The sequence below is a fragment of the Mytilus galloprovincialis genome, chromosome 9 (assembly GCF_965363235.1).
Source record: "Mytilus galloprovincialis chromosome 9, xbMytGall1.hap1.1, whole genome shotgun sequence".
Classification (NCBI taxonomy): Eukaryota; Metazoa; Mollusca; class Bivalvia; order Mytilida; family Mytilidae; genus Mytilus; species Mytilus galloprovincialis.
In genome coordinates, this window is record NC_134846.1 from 37,015,146 (window position 1) to 37,039,706 (window position 24,561).

A 24,561-nucleotide genomic window follows, 5' to 3' on the forward strand; every position below is an offset into this window, starting at 1 on the left:
AAAGTATTGGTGGAGGTACGTTGTTTTGGACCATGCGAGAAACATGTCGTGTTATTGGTCCTATTATTTTGTGTATTGGACTAATTCTTCTCTTGATTACGGAAGGTCTGATAAGCAGTCAAGAATTCGAAACAAATAGGACGAAATCTTACTTTACGGAAACAGTAGTAAATATTGATATGAACAACGATGAAAAAATACAATTACTGTAATTGAAGACAATCTCTTCGTGTTATACGCATATACCCGATTCGAAGATTAATGCCCCTTTAGTGCGATGAAAGTGTCATTCGTCACAACTCGGCCGATTCCGTACCTCATCTAGAAGGAGAACAACGGAGTCATCCGAGGATTGCCGATTGATGAAAGTGTATGATTGCTCATAAACCATGCCATTTGTTATGGGAAATAAGTTAGTTCTTACTTACGGAAAGAGCATATTTATAACAACAAAAAGGAGAACCTGCAAAGAAAAAGATTCTGAAGACTTCGATATATATAAAGGAAATAAATTACAACCATGATTATTTTAGTGTTTGCTTCGCCGGAAATTTGTTTTCGTTAACGCATGTTGAAATGTATTGCTAAATCATTGGACTAGCAAATATTCTGATATATAGCTGTAATGTGCTATACTTCTAGCTGTGAATACATTCATATTTATTGTTGTAAACATATCGCTTATTGTCTGTATTAAAATCTTAGTTTTAATCATGAATGAATTTAGAAAAAAATTAAAAACCAATTGTTCAGAGAACAATTGAAGGTCTTTCAATATCAATTTTATATATCATTGTTGAGAAGCTACTTTCGGTTTACTCAGAAACTTTTGGAGTACAAGCATAGGTTTCCTCAATTTTATTGATTCAATAAATAAATGTTTTTGCCTAAAATAAGGATGATAGTTGTCAACTTCCGGTTTAAAATATGTCACTTCCGGTCTCTCATGATGATGGGTACGTTCGCTCGGTTGGCGAGTTCCAGACGATCGGAATACACGGAATCAACCGGAAGTATAATAAAACAAGACTGAACTGTGATCTGAACGCGTTCCTAGTGTGCCGAAAAAATATTAGGTGCTGACAGAATTCAAAATGGCGGAGAAGGGAACTGAAAGATAAAGATACAATAATCTTTAGCTTTCATTGAAATAAAAACTGTAAATTGATAATCTGTTCAATCAAGGATTTGTATAGTACGACTATCGACTATACAAATCTAGTACGACTATACAAATCATTGGTTCAATGTATTTCAACGTACTTGATCATATAAGCATTATTTTTAGGGAAATATGCAAAAAAACTCTCTTTTTCTGTAAGATAAACACTTTATAGTGGCCGTCTGATGTCTTTTTCTTATAATAATAATCGTGACAACTTTGGACACTAAAAAATGTAATGTTTTGTTCGGAAAGGCCAAAAGATTCAGCCTACGGAAAAGTGAAGCCAGTTGCAATTATATCTTGCCACTCGAAAATTAAAAGTATTTATTTTCATTTCTTAATTTTTTTTAATATTGTTATAAATTAAGTAAAATAAAATAAACAAAAAATAAGAAACGCAATCTACAATGCCGACTTATAAAAAAGAAGATGCGGTATGATTGCAAATGAGACAACTGTCCACAAGAGACCAAAATGACGCAGACATTCGGCCTTCAACAATGAGCAAAGCCCATACCGCATAGTCAGCTATAAAAGGCCCCGATAAGACAAACTAAAACAATTTAATTTATATATATATATATATAAATTTTTATAAATACTAGCAGGCCGAGTTTATTATGATCCGAGTTTTCGATATGCCGAATTTGTTCCTAGATTGACGTCTGGATTCAGAACAGGCGGGCCGGACCTGTTCAGATCACGCCAACCGAGCGCACCTATTTATTTATACTGATTCCAAAAATATTAGTCCAAATAATTATGACATCTTGAAAGGCTATTATATTTTTTTTCTTTATAAAATAGCCTTCCAAGACGTCATAATTATTTGCCCTACAAAAATACATGGTTCCTATATACTATTGCCTGTAATGAATGAGATATAAGTTACTTCCGGTTTAGTGAAATTTACTTCCGGTCTGAAATGATAGGTTTATGTAGGCCCAAGACCACAATTTATGACGAATATATTTCCTTTTAATTAGAGTGTATTTTTCCTTAATTTTTTTTCTTTCCCTTCCTCACTCATTTCTTAGATTTTTTTGGTTGGAAATGAAAGAAGAGAGGTGAAATAAATTTTTGAATGTTGTATTTAAACTGATTTTGATATGGAATGAGTGATTAGGCCAAGTGCAAAAAGGTAATATTTACAGTTTTCGGAACATCTCTTGACTTGTCAATAATTAACCCATGCACCATAGCATAAGAAGTAAAATTGCTTGTCACATGATTGTTTCAATTAGTTAACAATTCATCAGCGATGTTTCATTTTTTTTATTAGTTTGATAAAACTGAACCAATCTGGCTGCAAAAAGTGAATTATTATTTTACTATTTGACTTTTATTAATTATGGAACATAAAGTAAAACATGTTTTAACTTTTCGTTTTATCTCGTATCTAATTTCCCTTTAAAATTGACAGTCTCAAACATTAACGTTCACAGATTTCGTGTCTGGTTTTGAAAAAAATAAATCTTTAAGTCTAAATAGTGTTAGAACTAATAATTTCATCTATTAATAAAAATTAAAATAAAGTAATCATTATGATTTTTATTAATGATTGAAATATTTTTCTGAAAATAACCAATGTGCGAAATACATTAAGCGGAAATCAACGACCTACCAGATAAAATCACAAACATGACAACTGTGAATTCATTTATTTTCGTGGATATTTAATTATAGTTAATGTGTGGAACATCAATTTGTGGTTCACATGAAACCACGAAATCAACGAAAGTTGGTATGCAACGAATAATGCTGAATTAAAAGGCTATCAATATAGACATTACAAGAAGAAAGAATACAAACAAGTGCAGTAGATTACAACAATAAAAAACTGTAAACCAAGAGATGATTGAAGCATCACAAATAGGATGAACAAATCAACCAAAGATAATAGGGAACAACAGGGGCTGATATCATTCAACAGAGTTTTTGAGAGTCGGATAAAAAAAAATTATATAACATCTTTTAATTCGTTAGTAAATCCTTATAATATAAATAAAAATTTAAGATATCATGTCAGTTGATATTTCTATAGTTTAGTGATTACTATGATAACAAGTGAACAGATTTTGAAAATACATTATGCAATCTGTTTATTAACGTATATCTGTTACGTTATATATTAACAATGACTCTAGGATTGTCACAGTTAGCGACCTTAATTCCATCTCATCTTATATTTTTTGTGCATACAAAATGTAAGGAATTTTATAGCTAACTGAACATAAAAAGGGCCAAGAATATTAAAAAAAAGTGTTATGCAAATGAAAACAAAAAAGTTGGTTCTTCATACAGGTATATATTGCAAATTTTAAAATGGTATAAGACCAGTGAAGTATGATATTTTCATTACAATAAAAAGCATAGATTTTCTGAAACAGTGATGTACTCATACCTAATGAAGGTTAACTGAAGGGACGAGTACCAACCTCTCCCAGAAAATGGTAGACATTGGTGTCCTCCCCGATGGACTGTGGATACCACAGCCCTGAAGGAGTAGAACTCTATACTGTCTAAGTTATTTTGAATGTCTGTCATATTGATAATTCTCATGTGGATGGGAAACAGTCGTATACAGAGCATTCACTTGGAAAGGACATGGGTATCATGTAAAGGAGTAAGGGTTAAATGCGAAGGGTGGAGAGGGTTAAGGGTATGATGGTAAAGCTGGTTAAGGGTGAAGACATTTAAGATAGATAGGTGTTAGGGTAGGGGTAAAGTTAAGGGTTGGACAGGCTTGGGCTAAAGGACAGGGTTGGGCGACAGGGTTGGGCTACAGGACAGGGTTGGGTTAAAGGTCAGGGTTGGGTTAAAGGACAGGGTTGGGCTAAAGGACAGGGTTGGGCTAAAGGATAGGATTGGGCTAAAGGATAGGATTGGACAGGGTTGGGCTAAAGGATAGGATTGGACAGGGTTGGGCTAAAGGACAGGGTTGGGCTAAAGGACAGGGATGGGATAAAGGTTGGGCTAAAGGACAGGTTGGACAGGGTTGGGCGAAAGGACACGGTTGGGTTAAAGAACACGGTCGGGCTAAAGGACGTGTGTGAGTGTGACTGTGAGAGACGAGTGAGTGTGTGAGAGCTGTGTGAGAGCCGAGTGAGTGTGTGAGGGCTGAGTGAGTGTGTGAGAGCTGAGTGAGTGTGTGAGAGCCGAGAGAGTGTGATACCTGTGAGAGTGAGAGGAGAGAGAGTGTGAGAGAGATAGAGTGTGAGAGAGACAGAGTGTGAGTGGGACAGAGTGTGAGTGGGACCTTGAGAGGAGAGAGAGACAGTGAGAGAAGACAACAGTGTGAGAGGAGAGAGTGACAGTGTGAGAGACGAGAGAGGAGAGGAAGAGTGTGTGGAAAAAGTAATGTGTTAGAGAGAGAGAGCAGAGTATGTGAGAGAAGTCAACGAGAGAGTGAGAAGAATGCCAGAGAGAACAGAGTGTGTGAGTGGAGGAGAGTGAGAATGAGAGGATTGAAAAGTTTGTTGGTGTGTGTTGTGTGAGACAGGAGAAAGTGTGTGTGTGAGATAGAGAGTACCGAGTGAGTGTGTGTGAGCGAGAACATGGAGGGGTTTGAGAGGAGTGAGTGTATCGAGAGCGATAAGATGTTGTTTGTTTAACATAATAAAAATAGCACATGTAAAGCATGCACTATGCGAATCATTAAAGTAAAAAGATGTGCCAACATCGGTCTGATAATAATTATTCGTTTTGTTTAATACTAGTGAATTCGTTTTCTCAACAACTTTATCCATGAAAGGATAACGGAATTAGGTACTGCAATGCCATAAAAGTGAAATGATAACATCAAAGGTCACGGCCGTCACTCGGCCAACCGAGAGATTGGTCGGTTAATCTATATTGAGTATGCGGATATATGGGCGGTTGGTCTGTTAATCGGGTTGGCTTACGTCTGTTAATCAGGTGTTATCAAGAGGATCATTGCAAGGTCAGTATGTTTCATTGGTAGGGGGAGTGTTGGGTGGGTTGTCGAACAAAAAAGGAGGGGTTTCAACTCCAGAAAAATCCCATTTGAAACCGCCACTGGTCTTTACAACTCAACTTTTTAAAGCTTTTTACCAAATATCCAATCATTCTTATAAATTCAAGTTGTGACAGTTTAGTGCGAATTGCAAAGAAATGAAAAGCAAGAAGACGAAATGATGCAGGAGACAAGACGATTCAATGTGATCACTAGGGATAGTTTGTACTTGACTGTACTGACTACACTGGCTATAATGAGAATATGTGTATACTAAATGAAAGATGATTGCAATGCTTGACATAATTCATATTTTACCTAATTATTTATATCATACAACTAACCTTTGTGAAACATTGTGCAATTATTCTATATAATAGTCTTGTCTGTATACCATTTGTGTATATTTTCTATATAATATACTCAATTGCCAAGTTGATTGATACCGAATATTAAATAAGCAAATTGTTGAAATAACAATACGAATATACGCCAAATGTTGGGAAAGGAATTAAATGTATAGGTGACCGTACTGCCTTAAACGTGGATCACAACTTTTCATTTGTTTTTTTTTTCTTTTTCTCACATTAATCTGTCATATTCCTGACTTGGTAAAGGCATTTTCTTATGTCGAAAATGGGGATTAAACCTGGTTTTGGCCAACATTTACAGCTGAACTGAATCTTTTTAAATTGTAAAAACTAAGTATATTTAATGAATGACAGATGCTAAATCAATACCAAAGACATGAAATATATCTAAAGTTAAACAAATTTTATTTAAATTAAGTATTGAATAAGTACTCAAAATAATATTCAGTGCTGATAACAATAAGAGAATATCTCGCTGACTTGGAATACTTCTTGAGGCTTGTTTAGGGGGTATCAATATCCCATATCCCATTAAGTTTTTATCCCAATATCCCATATCCTTATAATGTTTACCCCTAATATCCCAATAAATATTTTTTACCAATATTCCATATCCCTAAAACTATTTTGAAATATCCCAAAAAATCATTATAAATTCATTCACAAGCCCATTTTTTACCTCATCATCACATCGTCATCAATTTTGACTGGGAAAACAAACTGTGTTACGGGAAATTTACAGTGCATACTTCCAGTGTTAAATAAGAATATATGTGTCCAAAAGATGAAGTGTTCCATCTTAGAGCCTTGTATAACAATCTCTTTTTATGTGATCTTAAACGATACATTTAGTGTAAGGGGTCTAATTTCAGACTTTTTTTTTAATTGTTCAAACCGTGATGCATATGACTGTAAAATTTCATTTTGATAGCATTCTTCTTTTATTGATAAGAAACTTCATCCTACACGTTAACCTATGTTGGAAAGAACAGAAGGACTCAACCCTGTCTCTTGTCCGAGATTTCTCTGACATCAAACGCCAAGCTGAGACTGTGGGACGTCAGAGCACGTCCATATCAAAAAGTTGATATTTAGCATGCAACTTCAAAACTCAAAATTTAACACAAGAAAGCTTTCTGCTAATGTACCTACATTACACTTAACTGTTGCAATATTTTTACAGCAGGCACAATTTGCACAGCCCTTGTTTTGCAAAGAAACAACACAACATTTGACTCTGTGATCTTGAACTTTATGAATTACATAGATCCCAATATTTTTGTTACTTTTTTTTTATTTCCTTCCTCACAACACCAGTTATAGAAAGAAAATATATTAATTTACATTGATTATTTGGTAATTATTCGTTATTAACATAGTTTATACGGCGAAATATCTACTTTTTGATATGAGACGTGCTCTGACGTCCCTCGGCCCCAGCTTGTCTGACAAAACAGCCGTTGCACATCAGAGCAATCTGTGAAACGTGGAGACCTCTGAAGATCCTTGCCAAGTAAAAAATAAGAGGCAAAACACTAGAAAATATCCTGTAATCATATAAAGCATCAAAACAAATAAAAACATTGATAACAATAAGGCTTAACTCATCAGATGGATACATCTAACAAAAATGTATGATTATTTAAAGAAAATTATCAATGCATATGAGCATATAATATAAAAAAAGATGTGGCATGATTGCCAATGAGACAAGTCTTCACAAGAGACCATGTGACACAGAAATTAATAACTATAGGTCACCGTACGACCTTAAACAATGAGCAAAGCTCATACCGCATAGTTAGCTATAAAAGGTCCTGAAATGACAAATGTAGAACAATTCAAACGAGAAAACTAACGGCCTAATTTATGTATAAAAAAATGAACAAAAAACATATATATGTAACACAGCAACAAACGACAACCACTGAATTAAAGACTCCTGACTTTGGACAGGCACATACATACAGAATGTGGCGAGGTTAAACCAGTTAGCGGGATCCCAACCCTCTCCTTAACCTGGGACAGTGGTGTAACAGTACAACATAAGAACGAACTATACAAATCAGTTGAAAAAGGCTTAACTCATCAGATGGATACAAATAGAAATACATCTAGCAAAAAAAAAAAAGAGAGTGGACGTGACCGTGTACTTGTACATCCCATCAACAAAAAGACACTAAGTACATATCTGAGAGTACTCGCAGTTACTGACAGCTAGTTCAAAGCCAATTACAACTAATAAAAAGTAATGCATCTGAGACTAAATTATCAATCATTACACATCCAGCATCCAATGGCACGGTAAACAACATCGTAAAAATGAGGATGTGCTATCCCGTTTGAAATAAGTTTTCTACAGGTAGAACCAAACTTCAAAACCAAATCTAGAATTTAGTAAAGATTTTAAGTGATTTGTGGTAAAGAAATCCCTAACTAAATAATTTACCAGTAATACATAGATTTCGTTCATTAAAATCCAAAACGTTATAATAGACACGGGCATAGCGTAGGAGTTGTGATATACAAACACCGTAAGATAGTGCCAAAGGAACATCACCATCCAAAAAAGGAAAATTAACAATAAGGAACGAAGTTTGGAAAGCAAAACAAATACTTTTAAAATTATCAGTACATATGAGCATATAAATATCGAACATAGATCAATACTTTTCGCTTGGGTTTGGATGACTTTAAAATAAAACGACCATAAACTCAATTAAAATCAACAAAGCACTAAAATGACCTTTCATATTAAACTTTTTTGGGCAATTTTATCAAGTGAGATGAAAATATTTCTGTACTTAACTTTTAAATTCCACTTATTTTTTTTTCATGTTAAAAATTCAATATCCTTATAAATGCATCAATATCCCATATCCCAATTACTTTTAGGACAAATATCCCATATCCCTAAAATTAAAATGGCAAATATCCCGTATCCCAATATACCCTATACAAGCCTCCTTCTTGGTGATAATTTCTATAACTCCATAGATTTGAGGTACCCTTTTGAAAGATTTTCATGAATATATCTTGGAATAGTCTTAAAAGTGTATATGCATAGACCAAAATGCAAGCCAACTAGCACAACCGAGTGTGGAACAACAAACTTGATAAATTAAATTATTAACACCGCTACAGTTATACAGATTTGATTAATCTCCCACAGAAAACAAGCTCAGCATGAAATAAGCAACATTTGATAATCTGGTTTGACCAATTTGTAATTTTCCCATTTCTGACCCGGCATGAATGTTTTTACTATAAGAGATATGCTAATCAGTATACTAGTATCATGATTGAAACAGAGCACCTCCTGTTAAATAAATGCAAACTTGTCCTGCACATCGGGCTTCAGTATGGAATAGCAAACTAAGCCAAACAATTTAACAGTATGGCAGGTATTTACAACTTGTTAGTAAATCTTTGGTTACCATGAAGTCATTAGGTAAGGTAAACTACCTTCCTTTAAGAGTTGACAGATAACTAATCTATTTGTCTGTAGGACTAGGCTACTTCAAAAGAAGGGTAGTATACCTTACCTAATGACTTCACGGTTCAGCAAGCAAGTAACTAACCAAATATATTACCTTTACCTACACCAGGGGCGGATCCAGCCATTTTAAAGGGGGGGTCCTAACCCAGGAAACTAGAGGCTCTTAAGAGCCTGTGTCGCCCACCCTGGTCTATGTGCATATTTAACAAAAGACACACAGATGGATAAATGACAAAATTGTTTTTTGGTAATGGTGATGTGTTTGTTGATCTTACTTTACTGATTCTTGCTTCTTACAATTATCTCCGTCTATAATGAGCTTGGCCCATTTAGTTACAGATGAAAATATTTTGTTAAAATTTACAAAAACTTAAAAATTTATGAAAGTTGTTTTAAATTGACTGTAAAGGGCAATAACTCCTTAAGGGATCAACTGACCATTTTGGTCATGTAATTTATTTGTAGATCTGACTTTGCTGAACATTATTACTGTTTACGGTTTATCTCTATCGATAATGATATTCAAGATAATAACCAAAAACGGCAAAATTTCCTTAAAAATTACCAATTCACTGGCAGCAACCCAACAACCGGTCGTCCGATTTATCTGAAAATTTCAGGGCAGATAGATTTTGACTTGATAAACAATTAAACCGCATGTCTGGTTGCTCTAAATGCTTTAATTTCAGAGTTATAAGCTAAAATCTACATTTTACCCCTATGTTCTATTTTTAGCCATGGCGGCCATCTTGGTTGGTTGAAGGGGTCACCGCAGACATTTTTAAAACTAGATATCCTTATGATGATTGTGGCCATGTTTGGTAAAATTTGGCCCAGTAGTTTCAGAGGAGAAGATTTTTGTAAAGTTAACATTGACCGACACCGGACGCCAAGTGATGAGAAAAGCTCACTTGGCCTTTTAAAAAAAAGTCAAGGTCGCATTGTCAGTTGGAAATTAAAACCCAACATGATGCCATAAAATTGAGAATGGTAACAGTGCATGCATCAAATAGACAACATGAACAGAGCAGAAAACAGAAAATGACCACCAAAGGGTCTTGAACACAATAAGAAAATACTGCAACTAAAGGCTAGCCTTCAGTTGGCCCCTAAACAATAATATATATTTGTCCAGTTCCATAAAACATATATGGTTGACCTATTATTTACTGTATATGTCCTAGGCAAGCAAATTTGAATGCTGTAGATTGACAGCTCCTAATGTCATGCAGAACAAAAATGTGTCCATAATACGGATGCCCACTCATACTATCATTATCTATGTTCGGTGGACCATGAATTTTGGGTCAAAACTCTAATTTTGCATTAAAATTTGAAAGATCATATCATAGGGAACATGAGTACTAAGTTTCAAGTTGATCTAACTTCAACTTTATCAATAATGAGCTGCCCTATAAGCTCATGATACGCCCTTTGCCATTTTAGTTTGTCTTTATGCTTTAAATGATTTTTTTTTGGTACATTAATTAGGCTTTTTTAAGTATGAAATTTCATAACTGAAAAATGTAAAATCTGAAATTTATAAAAATTGAAAGAGAGCATACGTCATTACATATAAACAATTCACTAAAGTTTCATTAAAGTTGATGGAAGCATTTTTGAGTTATTGTCCGAAAACTGCAAAATCCTCCTTTTTTTAAGGATAAAACTTCATAACAAGGAAAAGTAAAATCTGAAATTAATAAAACTCGAGAGCGAGCATACGTAAATAGATATAAACAATTCACCAAAGTTTCATTAAAGTTGATGGAAGCATTTTTGAGTTATTGTACGGAAACTAGAAAATCTCGCTTGTTTTAAGGATAAAACTTCATAACATGGAAACGAAAAATTTGAAATTTATATAAATCGAAAGGGAGCTTACGTCAATAGATATAAACAATTCAACAAAGTTTCATAAAAGTTGATGGAAGCAATTTTTAGGAATTGTCCAAAGTGTGGACAACGGACAGAAAGATGGAAGGACGGACAATGGTATACCATAATACATCCCGTCTTAGACGGGCGTATAAAAACTACCTTGACCAAAAACTTTAACCTAAAGCATGACGGATGGAAGAACTGACGAAGTGACTGACAAACGAATGAACGCAACGATGGAAAAACATAATGCCCTTAGGTGGGGCAGTTTGTTATGAAGTATACAGATGCCAAGTTTTACACTAGCAGGGTATCTTTGATAAGATTTTACATGAGAAACATGCTGGATGTGGTTTTCAACATCCTGTTTCCGCAGCGCATGGCAAAGCAAACAAAGCCAACATTGTAAACAGTGTACCAGTTGCCTTGTCATGCTTTATTTGTTCTTTAGAACCTGGTAAGGTGTAAATTTACAGTTAAGCAGTATGTTGAAATTCCCATTCAGCATGTTTGTATTGAACAAACTTATCAATGATACCAGAATAGTATAAAAGTTGTGCTCTTCAAGTCGTCCAACTATCTGTATCGCATTGCTGAATTCTAAAAAAATTTGCATATCACGGATTTGTGATGTCAAATCCACCAACCCAGCCTTAATAACTTTGACCCGGTTATATCACTGACGTCATAATATACTGAGCTTATCAAGTCATCTTACATTTTGCTGATGAAACAAAGAAAACACTTGTTTCTATCATGCATTATGTGCAAATACAACCTGATAAATTGATCATCTGTTTCATTTAGATTGTAGAATATCAGCTGCTTGACAAGATTTTTTTGAACTTGTTTGCTGAGCTCACTTGATAAAAAGCTTCATATTGTGACTTGCAGCTGATATTCTACAATATCAATATGCAGACCTGAGAATCATTTTATGATTGACCAAGTAGGACATTGATCCTATGACTTATTGCAGTGAAGGCGAGGGCACAATGGAGTTCTCTGAACCACCATTTTATGAATAATTGAAGAAAATAAAAATTCTGATAATATAAATACATTCCAAGTGTACCGGTACTGTACAAAATTCCTACAGAATAGAAACCTTCAAACTGAAAACTGTTCAAGGTTTTGAGCAAAGAATCAGTGTATATAAAAGCAATTCTAACAAATATTTCATCATGGCGACATACAAAATATAAATAAATAAACATACACAGATTTTCTATATCATTTAATATCACTTTACCATAAAACAGAAACAGAATAACAAGATTATTCCATCATGATTTTTATAAACACAAAGTAATCAATTGAACACACATACATATATATGTATTTTATGTTAATAGATGTTTTTTTGTCTTTTTTAATCTACCAAACACTTCTTAAATTCTGAAATTCTTCTTCAGTTTTCCTGGAAAATAAAAAAAGAATGAATCAACTCAATGTCCTTATTATAAAATTGTACAATAAATGATGTGTTAATCTCAATCTTCTTGATTGTTACTGATTTATATAAATTCTCATTCCTAAATTTTTAACCAAGAAAATATTAGGAGAAAATCAGTTTTCTTAGACTTACTATTTTTTTTATAATGGGGTGAAAGTGTGTGTGTGTGAAAAAAGACTCAAGAATTATCCAAAATGAAATGCATATCCTCAATGTATATGTATACATATAAACATCTAGAAAGTTTTAAGGCTTCATCTTGAAAACTTGAGTTGTTTACGCATAATACCTCCCCCGTTTTTACCCTCTAGCCTTCATTCACCACATATATTATTAGATGTTTTATAGATGCAAGAAACATGGCCAAAATATTATTTGGCATTGATGTTATATGCTTTTTACCTTCAATTAACTGTCTCCATTAGACATTAAACGGGAAGTTTCCATACGTTGTGTATACCTAAAACAAATAATAAAACAATAAACTTAAATAAACTTAAGTTTGTGCTGTACAAATAAAATAAATAATATACTGGAAAAGGGTTATAAATTATTTGAAGCAAACAAATAATAAATGTTTTGTTTTAGGGTTCAATCATATTGAAAAGCAGTCATTTTTCCCTATAGGTTGGTAAAATCATAATGATATTGTTAGCATTATAAAGGGATTCAGAATCTAATGCATTCTGGGTAAAATTTTCAAAAACATTCAACAAAAGGTTGTGATTGGTTTAAAATGTTCTAAACAACTGAAATTCAACCAATGATGTAACATTATTTTCATTTTAGTGTACAAACAATTAGATTACCCATAGTCCTTTAGATTCTGAAAAGGCGAATTGTGCAAACCTCCGAACCTACCACTTTCCTGGGAGATTTAGTTTTAGGTGTTACTTTCATCAGACGTGTCATACTTGTCAACCATTGGCTTATATCATTAAGTTTCGGCTTTATGGTTTGTTTCTTTGCCTTGACTTTTTTCATCAAACTAAAATAAAAAAGAAATCAAATATATATCTGGAGACAACCATGCAATCAAGTTATAGAACTCAATCAAAGTTCTTAGCCTTGACCCTTTTCATTAAGTAGGACTATACAGATATGAGGCCCCTCATGGGGGTGTCCAAGTAATCATACAATCACAATTTTTTTGCCAGTATAATCACATTATCATTAATTAATATTTTTTTACAAGATAATCAAAGTTACAGTCCTAGTTATACAGTATTGAAATGTTTTTGTCTGGTAATCCAATAATCACTATAAAAACAGCCAAGTAATCACATAATCCCCATGAGGAGGCTCAGAGATGTGTTGTATGAGTCAATGAGATGATGAGACAGCAACTAAAACGAATCTAGTGCTAAAACATAAATAAACTGCTAAAAGTTATAAAGGATTAATTACTTGATCTGGTTAAATCTGAAAGACACGAATAGAAACACCAGTCAATCATCAATACACCTTATAACTAATCTCGGCTGACCCGGCCGCTTGAACTTTTGACGCATACAACAATCACTTTTCCATTTGGGCGTCAGAAATTTTGTTTTATGACATCAAAGTTTTACAGGAACCAGTGTGATATACAGTAATGGCGGCCAAATAGCGATAAGGTGTATTATTTTCCTGATTTTCTAATTTACTTGATGTAGTCAGATAAGGAAAGACCCAAAATTTACATATTCGCAATGATTTATATTCGTCTTATTTTCTAATGGCCAACTATCAAATTAGTTGGTTTACGGTATTTAAAAAAAAGAGGTAAAATTCTGAAATCAATTCTGTATTTACCAGTAGTATTTCTATTACATCTGCCATGTGCACCCAATACAATACTGAAAAATATATTGTACCTTGTTCTATCCATCTGAAGTTGTAACAATTTCTCTCTTAGCATTTTCACATCTTTCCTTGACTGAAATAGAAGTAACAACACTATGTTTTAAAGAAATTCCCATTTTAAAACCAGGAGTTTGATGTTATATAAACAATTCCTCTCTTCGCATTATCACATCTTTCTCGACTGAATTAGAAGTATAAATAAAACTTTGCTTTTAAGAAATTCTCTTTCACCAAAATATCCATACTGAATGTATTTGGTCTCATTTAAACTCCTGCAAGTGGCATTTATCTATGATATGATCCCTGTGTTTATCTAAAAATGGAGACATAAACACAGCGACCATATAATAGAAAAACAAAGGATTTGGGTTCTCAAACCTAGCCACAAAATCAGTACAGATGTGTTGAAATACATTCAAAAAGTCAAGTAACAGTGCTTTTGTTGCTTGCCTTCATCTCAAAGTCACAGTGAGCACTTCAACACAGACACAAACAAAAAACAACAACAAAAAACTTACACCTCACTGCAACTTCATAGTACCAGTTTGAGAATTTTTGGCAAAATAATTTGAAATGCCTTTTTAAATGTAATACCACCAAATGGGACCCAGTAAAATAATGGAAAGTAGAACATATTTAAAACAAAACATTACACATGCATAGATGTACAATTGGTACTGTAAATTCAGAAATTTATGTGTGCATTTATTATTGCTATTCTAAAAAAAAATTGACAAAAAAATCAAAGTTAACTATTGCAATGTCAGAAAAATTTCTGAATCTACAGTATGTAGATGATGATGGCAGAATTTTGGTAGCCTATTTATGGTGGTACCAAAGACCTTGACTAAAATTTGGCTAGTTCAATTTTGATAAAATTTTGACCCTTTGAAATATGAAAATTTCAAAAAACTTGAACAACACACTTATTGGAAAAAAATCATTGATATATAGCTGTCTGACAAACAGTAATTTGGATCATTGAGAAGCTTAACATTACCTTATGCCAATTAAAATTAATTGATAGATTTTCATCCCCGCCCGCCCCGATTTTTTTTATTTTGTTAAAAATTCCGATTTCTGGATTTTGTTCATTTCCGTTACCGGTAACAGTCGATAATTTCGTTTCATTCATAACTTCCTGTTTCAAATTTCGATTTTTGTATTTCTTCGAGTAATCTAACCAAAATGATTTAGTAGATATATTCTGCTGCTCTATGATGACAATATCATCTACTGAGAATAGAGATTGATTACTAGATGGGCATGAAATATTCGGGTTACGCTTAAAACGCTGTGTATAAGAACGCAAATCGCGGGATGTCACAAATGTTTGTGATGAAACTGAGGATTTTTTTACTTATGCAAAGACTTTTGTCAGGAAATTTGGACTGTGATTGATATCCAAAGCGCAAGAATTGTGGAACACATTGGTAAAAAAACACGACTGGATTAAAGAAATTGACAAAAGCACAAACTTGATAGATTTATGACCGTATTTTGATATTTTGAGAAAGAAAAAAAAGTCGACAAACATACGCCTTTTTTTTTTACAGCAAGCCCCTGAATTGCCCCTAACTGCAGTTTTTTGTTGTCAAACATCAAACACCGTCTTTCCAAATACCTTCAATAAAGCCATTAAAGAAAGACTTCTTTTTTGTTAAGGTTTATGGCCCCTTCTGTGGCCTGTGAATTATGAACTTTTCAAACTGCAATAGTATCAAAAAAGCAAAGATAATGAATAATAGAGATGGGTCATATTGTACATATACATATGAAACTTCGTGTAAAGCATAATTATTTATAGTGACATTGCATTTAATAGAGAAGGGGAATTTGGGGAAAATAAAATCAAGAATTTTGTAGAAAATCCACATACATTAATACAAAGATTTTTGTTATAAAATTTGAAACATAGTCTACTCACTTGTTTTTCTATTATCAGCTAGCATTAATTGTTAATAAAAAAAACCTTTAAATTCCAAAAACACCTCATGCGGAGTCATTTAAGTCAAGCGCATAATAAGGTGTATTTGAATTGGTCCATATTTAACCAATATCTAAATTTATAAACTTTGTTTTAAGGAAATCATTGCTAGAATTGCTTGCAATAATCCCCTATCTTTCAAGTACCAAGTTACCAAATATGAGATCACAAGTGGAATGGCTGTGGATTTTCTATAAAATTTCCATATGTTTAGCATTGAAGCAACACAAGGGTACATAATCCTTAAGGTGGCTCGGCCCTTTACCAATGCGCATATTTTAACGCATGTTTCTTACGACGAGTGCCTTGGAAACGGTCGCTTTAAGGGGTCTTCTCAAAAATAGCTTTGACGACCTTGGAACGCGGGCGTGTATGAAAGCACCCTTGACGATGTAAACAAGTGACGCTAAACGTTCTTCAAAACAGGAAATACGAACGGTCAGAAATTCACAGTGCTTTCTTCATTTTTCGCATAAAAGTTTAAAAGGAGAAAAATATACATGATTTAAGCATAACATTAAAAAAAAAGAATATATAAATACTGACAAAGTCACATGTATGACGTCGACGGTATTTGGTGCCGCTTCGCTCCCAAAACGCATTCTCATCTTACACGGTCGCCTCTTGGGTCCGTTCGTACCATATTTTGAATTCACTTAAATACCAGTTGAATTAAATGATGTCGTGGATATTTATTTTTGAAAATGTTTTGCCAATGACGCAATGATTAACTGTAAACAAATGATAGCGATGTAAACAACTTCATGTCATCGTACAGCTTTCAAAAACAGGTAAACTTGTGACCCGTATCAGAGACATGTATGTGTATATGTTCCAGACCATATGAGTATTTGGACCGTACGCGTACGGTCCGGACCGTATACGTATACTCGTACGGTCCGACCATACGCGTACGGTCGGACCGTATGAGTATACGCGTATGGTCCAGTACGAGATAACCATTTATCACAATCTTTATTTTTATTTTTATAAATTGTTATCATTACAATTACTTTTAAATGGATAAAATGAACAATTGACATTAAATATTTGTTTAATTGTATATTTGAATACTATTTTGGTACTCTCGCCCAAGGTGACACTTACTACCACAATTAATGATATATTTTTTACATTTACATGTTTGCAGTTCATTCATGTTCCTTTGCATTTGCATTTTTTTGTAAAGTTTCTAATATTCTAAAATTGTCGTCCAACATCATGTTAACTTCCGATATCGTAAATTTCTATGATCATAATTCAATTAATGTATTACTGATCGACATACTAAATACAATATATTAATAGATTTAATAAGCGTGAATTTTTTTATTTTAATTTTTTAACAAATACAGCTTTATTCCAATTATTAACTTTTCCATATTAATTTGAGAGTTAAGTTATGTTGATCTGTACATGAACTTTACATGCATTTGTAACTTATAAACTTAAGCAACTTCTTAATGATATTAATCAGACCGTACGCGTACGGTCCGACCGTATGAGTATTTTGAAAAAGTACGCATACGGTCCAGACCGTACGCGTACGGTCCAAATACTCATACGGTCCGGAACATATATATGTCTCTGCCCGTATAGTATGGTTTAAAACATCGGGGCGGGTTTGTTATCATGATATAATCCGTTTGGCGTTTTATAACAGTTTGTTTCTGTCATAAATATATTTAAAACTTGAAATATCTTTATTTCCAAGTATTTTTAGGAGATTATTCCCGAGTATGCGATATATTTTTCCACTGCAAAATTTTGATAATTGATCATAATTATAGTTATACCAAAACAAATTTGAACATGTCAATTTTCTAACAGACTTAATACTTAACATTTTCATTTAAAGATATGTTTACCTGCACGAAAATCATCTGATAATTTTTCTCGTATCACAATTCCATGATTTCCGGAACACTAGACTTAGTCCTATAATCTAAGACATCGGGACCAATGTTTTCTATTTTTATGATACTTTTCTATTACTTATTTTGTGAATTGTTATTTTGTTGATTTGCAATTTTCTGTTGTATCTATCAATATGTCAACCGAGTTCATATTAAAAAAAAAAGAAATATCAGCATTTAATTATAAACTAAAATAATTGAATCAGAGCACTGAATGTTATTAAAATAGACTAATGGATCCAGCAACGATCAATCGGGCGGATCCAGCCATTTTAAAAGGGGGTTCCCAACCCAGGACATAAAGGGGGTGTTCCAACTCTATTTCCCCATTCAAAGGCATTGATCGTCCAAAAAAGGGGGAACCCGGAACCCTCCCCCTGGATCCATCACTGTCAAAAGTAACCGGGACTGGCCTAGTATTCCGACCTTATATATCGGTCTATGATATAATTCCTAAATACTGCATGCTTTGCGGAGAACCGCAAAATTTTTGGTTTCACCATGTCGGGATTTTGCTAGGACATTCACCCGCATCGTGCCGGGCAGTCTCAAACACTACTAAAGACTTTATATATAAAAAAAATCTATACTACTACTAGGTTCAAGAAAAGTTTGGATTGTAATTTAAAAGCTACTCCCTGAAGAACGCTTTATTAGCCGGTGATGTTGGCAAACTTTAACTTTAATCTTAATTTTTGAAATGCTTTTTTAAAAGGTAAGCTAATAAGGAAAGTTCTTGATTAAAACAAATGATCACAAATATAGTTGAGTGATGTCAATGCGGCAAAAAATGTGAATGACAATTTTGTTTGTGAACACTGATTTGATCTTACCGTGGCAAAGAAATGCATAACTAATCATCGATCTATGCGTGATGATAAAAGGAGATAATGTTTTTTTTATTTATAATATTGAATTTTAAATATGAACTTTGGTGGATAGTTGTTTCATTGGCAATCATACCACATCTGCTTATTTTCATATCGTATGGTTAACATAGAAATATGACTAATCTGACAGATGACCCCTTGATTATACAGGGTGTTCAAATAGCTGGATGTATACATACGAAGCCTCGTAGGGTAAAAAGGGGGAATTTTGCCTACACATGCACCAAGCGTAATTGTCCATTCGTTTTTTTTTATGGCAGTCCATAAATCTAGCTCCCCAGTGGCGGATCCAGAGGGGGGGTTCCGGGGGTGCGCACCCCCCCCCTTTATTTTGGCCGATCATCATTATGCATTTGAATCGGGACATATGTTTTGCACCCCCCTTTGCCCTGGGCTAGCACCCCCCCTTTCGAAAATTTCTGCATCCGCCACTGCTCCCGTCTTACTTTGCATAACTTTCATAATTGATACTTATCTGCATGTTCTCATCCGTATTATGCTTGAAATACTTGCCAGTGATCATTCAAGTATGCACATTATGTGCAGTCATACAAAAAAAAAAACGTAATTTCTGGGACTTTTATTTGTTTGACTATGTGGTATATCAGTTTATAGTAATTGTTGAAGTCCGTATGGGGACATAATTGTTATCTTCTATGTAAATTGGTCTCTGGTGAAGAGTTGCCTCATAAACAATGACACCCCATCTTCCTATTTTTATAACCTACACAAGGAAATGGCGCAGGGTATAACATTTTTGACCCGTCCGTCCGTCCATCAGCCAGTCTATCAGTCCTGTTTCTTGTCATCACAACTCCTCTCAAACCGCCCAACAAAATTTCAGGAAACCTTTTTAGATAATAAGGACATACTATGCAGATGTGCATATCGACAGGAAATTATGATTCAAACTTTTTCTAGGAGTTATGCCCCTTTGAACTTATTTGCTTCAATATACTACTGCAAGTTTGTCATCGCATCTCCTCTCAAACTGCACAATAGAATTTTATGAAACCTTTTTAGATAAGGACATACTATTTAGATATACATATTTTTTTTCTAGGAGTAAGGCCCCTTTGAACCTATTTGCTTCAATATACTACTGCAACAGTTTGTCACTGCATCTCCTCTCAAACCGCACAACAGAATTTCATAAAATCTTTTTAGATAATAAGGACATACCATGTAGATGTGCATATCGACAGGAAATTACGAATTATTTTTCTAGGAGTTATGCCCCTTTGAACTTATTTGTTGCAGTATACAACTGCAAACAGCTTGTCATTGAAACTCCTCTGAAACCTCACAACAGAATTTCATGAAACTTTGTAGATAATAAGGACATACTATGTAGATGTGCATATCGACAGGAAATTATCGTGATTTAATTTTTTTTTCTTAGTTATTTTATTTCTCTAGTGGCCATGTGGGGACTGACTGCCAAAGCGGGGCTGGCTTCAGTTATTTGCAATATAATCCACCAATGAGCCCCACCCTATGTCGGACTCTGTAACAATCATCCCATCAACCAAATATTTTGAAACATATTTAGAATTCAAGAAACAGACAAGTCCATGAAAATGAGGTTAAGTTCAGATAAACCCTGCAAGACAGACATATTTGTTATTCATTTATTATTTTGTACATAAATCACCCATTAGTTTTCTCATTTTAAATGTTTTAAATTGTTCATTTGTCATTTCGAGACCTTTAAAATCAACTATGCAGAATATGTTTTACTCATTATTGAAGTCCATATGGTGACCTACAGGTATAGTTATTTCTGTGTTATTTGGTCTGTTGTGTCTCATTTACAATCATATCACATCCTCTTATTTGATATTTTAATTTGTGATAAGACATTTAATAATCATTTCATACACCAAATATACATGAAGATGATCTATTGATTACACAATATTGACTACTACATGTACCTATTAGTATTTATTATTTTTGAGTATATGTCCGACATGCTGACGACGGACAGTCAATGGTATACCATAATATGTCCTGAAAACTGGTGTTAAAAAAAAGGCTCAACTAAATCAAATTTTTTCAAATTTGATTTTATTCCTCTAATATCTATGAGATCAAATTTATAAAACATCTATTAATATAATTAATTTCAATGTACTAGTATACATGTACGAATTGTTGCCATTTATACATCATGTACATGTACAATCATTACATGTAGCTGATCAGCTCTATATTTTCTTTATTTTAATTCTCCTTCATTGTTTTATTTATAAGAGTAGACTCATATATATGATCTGTATTCATCATTGGGACAGGTAGCTATATATATAGGTGAAGTAGGTCCTTTTGATTTGATTTTTTAAAGGATTTTGACAGCACTAAAGCATATACATGTAGTTCCAATTTATAGTTGATCTTAGCTCCTTAAGTGGATTGTGGCAACATATATTGCATATATACATGTAGAATGTTGTTCTTAAGTTTCAGCACTTTACGCATAGTTTCCGGTTGCAAGACTAGAATATGATACTGGCTTCTCATGAAATTCTGTCAGTACTTTGCCAATAGTTTCCAAGTAAAGTTGAACATTCCAAGCTCACTCCTTCCATTTGCAATGTACATGTACAAATGTACTTGCAGCCTGAAATTAAATATAAGAGTAATTCTGTCAGAAAATCAACAATTATTGACATTCAAAAGCATATAGATGTAGACTAGTTCATAATGGTAATGTGTCCATGGGACACAGATGAGCAGCCGCTTGCATATAAAGGATGAAAAGGGTGACACCACCCAAATTTGTACTTGATCTGAGTGTTGTTGTAGTAAGCATTGCATATAAGTTTCAGAACATTTGGATGAAGCAAACCTGTGTTAAAGAAAGGAACAAAATTTCAGCATTTTTTTAATTTGTAAAGGGGCATAACTCCAGAAAAGTAAAAGCGACCCCACCAAAAATTCAAACTTCATGTGTGTTTGTTGGTACAATGTAGTAAGCATATATATATGCATTAATTGTGTATTAGTTTCATAACGTTGGTAGAGGCAAACTGAAGTTGGAGAACAGAAACCAAATTTGGGAGGTACATGCAAGTTTGATAAGACTGACAATGCAAGGGTAACCTTAAAAGAACTAAAATGGTCTAAATTAATATGTGTTTATTTGATAATAGGTTCGTTTTCATTTATTTTTGTTTTCCCTTGAGAAAACATAAAATATTTTTTTATAATTTAATTTGGTTGAATATACATGTATATCGAATTTCTGAACAGAAAATAATGAAAATGAGACACAAAAAAAATATAACCAAAAAATAAACCTGTGATAATACTGCTTCTATTGGTACCAGGATGCTTAAAATCAATCCAAAATATTTTTTTTTGGAAAAAATGTATACACCTATAGTTGTTTTAATGTCTGTGTCATTTTGGTCTTTTGTGGATAGTTGTCTCATTGGCAATCGTACCACATCTTCTTTTTTATATTATATACAATATATAAAAACAGCTAAAAATCTCAAGTGACAAATACTTATGGCCGCATTCTGTACATGTTTAACCCTGATACTTCTATTACTAGACCTTAAGACATTTTTGTATACCTAACAGAATTAGGGGGGGGGGGGGTTAATGGTAAACAAATTGTGATTGATAAAGATGAATCCTTCGTTTGCCTCCTACTGTAGGGTTTATCATTTACAAATTAGGCCAATTATATCATATTCTCAAGAAAATAAAGAAGTCAATCAAACCCCAGACCTTAATAGAGGGGTGGACAGGGGTAAGGAGACAGGGGAATGAGGGATCAGGGAAAAGGGGGTATCTTTGAAATATATTTTGTCTTGGGGCAAGGAGATGGAAGAATCAGTGGCGGATCCAGAGGGGGGGTTCCGGGGGTACGCACCCCCCCCTTTATTTTGGCCGATCAATGCATTTGAATCGGGACAATCGGGACATATGTTTTGCACCCCCCCTTTGCCCTGGGCTAGCACCCCCCTTTCGAAAATTCCTGCATCCGCCACTGAGAATTGAAGTAAAAAGGAGGGGGGGTTAGAGTAAAATGGGAAGAGAAATATAGTTGGGGTCAAGGAATAGAAACTGTCCCGATGGAAGTTATGGGGTACCCCACATACATATGACCCTAGTCCGAGATTTCTCTGACGTCCAACGGCTGTTTTGCCAGACAAGCTGGGGCTAATCTCGGACTAATATGAACCTAACTTGGCTACGAAATAAGTTATTAAAAATGATGATTAAAAAAGACTAATTCATTGACACTAACCATTGCTAACGGTAGCGTAAAAATGACAGTAGATGTCATCCCTTCCTCTTCGGCCGTTTGCACACGGATATTTTGCAAAACTGGCCAGACATGTTTACAACTTGTCTGTAAAAGGTAAAATAAACACATAAATAAGATACCAGCTATAACGATCTATAATATTAAACATGGAACAGAAATTGAGCCCGTGCAAGGTTTCAGCCGCAGTGATTTTCAACAGTAGCGAGTATTTTGAGACAACCCCCAAGTTTGTATTTTTCGTTATACTGATAACATTTGGCTGCCTAATATATCGAAATCTATGTTTTCTTATGTAATAACTCTACCTTCATCGTTGTATATTCGCCACAATGTCTGTTATGCATGTACATGGTCGTATTCATCAATATAGTATGCTGCTCGGCAATGGCGACCTTGAAATTCCTCTGGTCCGATAATGGCGCCAAATTAGAGGGAAGCAACTCGCGCCAGACAAAATTACCGTATTTCACCAAAATAATCAAAATTTCACTTTTTGATAAGAAACAGTAATACGATAACCACATTTATATTCAGCAATCGTTTATTGATATAATTACAAACATTATTTGATTAAAGCCATCAATAAAGAATTCACAATTAAGTAATTAATGGAGTGCAATGAAATCAGACCTTATGGGGTAGAGGGGTTAAACAAAAGCTCGTAACTTTTTTAAAAGCCTGGTGACCCCCATTTTATTTTACCTTAAAATGTTCGAAAAGTTCATAGCTTTGACATATCTGTTTTTAAAAAAAATCTACCGGGGAAATTTTACGAAAATTCGATTAAACCAATATTTTTTGCCTTAAACTAAAATTAGAAAATGCAAAATTTAGACATTAATCTGAAAATAAAAGGATTTTTAAGTCAAAAACAACCAAGGGAAAGGTTTACATTTCAAATTCTAATGTTTTTTCACATAAAAATCATACTGACTTGGTTTTAAAAGTCTTTGAATTTGATGTAACGGTTATTGTTGGAAGGGTGGGCATGTTTGGAAATAGGGTCAAAATCGCACATTTCGCTTCAATTTGAGGAGAAAACGAGCCTGGTGACCCCCTTTTTTCTTTGCATTTTTGGATTCAGCATAAAAAAATCTACAGAATATGTGAAAATAAAAAAATTCTACCGGGGGTCACTATTGGGGTGAGCCACCTTAAGTTCATGTTTAACATTGTAATTATATTTTCATCTTACATAAGCACCAATCCTATGATTTTCAACACTGTTTAATTCTCATTTTATTCTGTACTTTGTATTTGCTTCATTTAAACAGGACAACAAACCATAGA

At 33.8% G+C, this 24,561-nt stretch overlaps 1 protein-coding gene across 2 annotated transcripts in view; it reads right to left on the reverse strand.

Annotated features, from left to right (window-relative positions):
- Positions 1 to 11,936: 11,936 nt before the first annotated feature.
- The window catches only part of LOC143044940 (uncharacterized), a 99,794-nt gene continuing 87,169 nt past the window's right edge, over positions 11,937 to 24,561 (reverse strand). For both annotated transcript variants that reach the window (XM_076217203.1, XM_076217202.1), the window contains exons 9-12: positions 14,205 to 14,266; positions 13,210 to 13,336; positions 12,751 to 12,808; positions 11,937 to 12,312 (exon numbers count right to left, since the gene is read on the reverse strand). In XM_076217203.1, the coding sequence (XP_076073318.1) occupies positions 12,770 to 12,808; positions 13,210 to 13,336; positions 14,205 to 14,266 (228 nt within the window). In that variant the 3' untranslated portion in view covers positions 11,937 to 12,312; positions 12,751 to 12,769. The remainder of the gene's footprint in view (positions 12,313 to 12,750; positions 12,809 to 13,209; positions 13,337 to 14,204; positions 14,267 to 24,561) is intronic.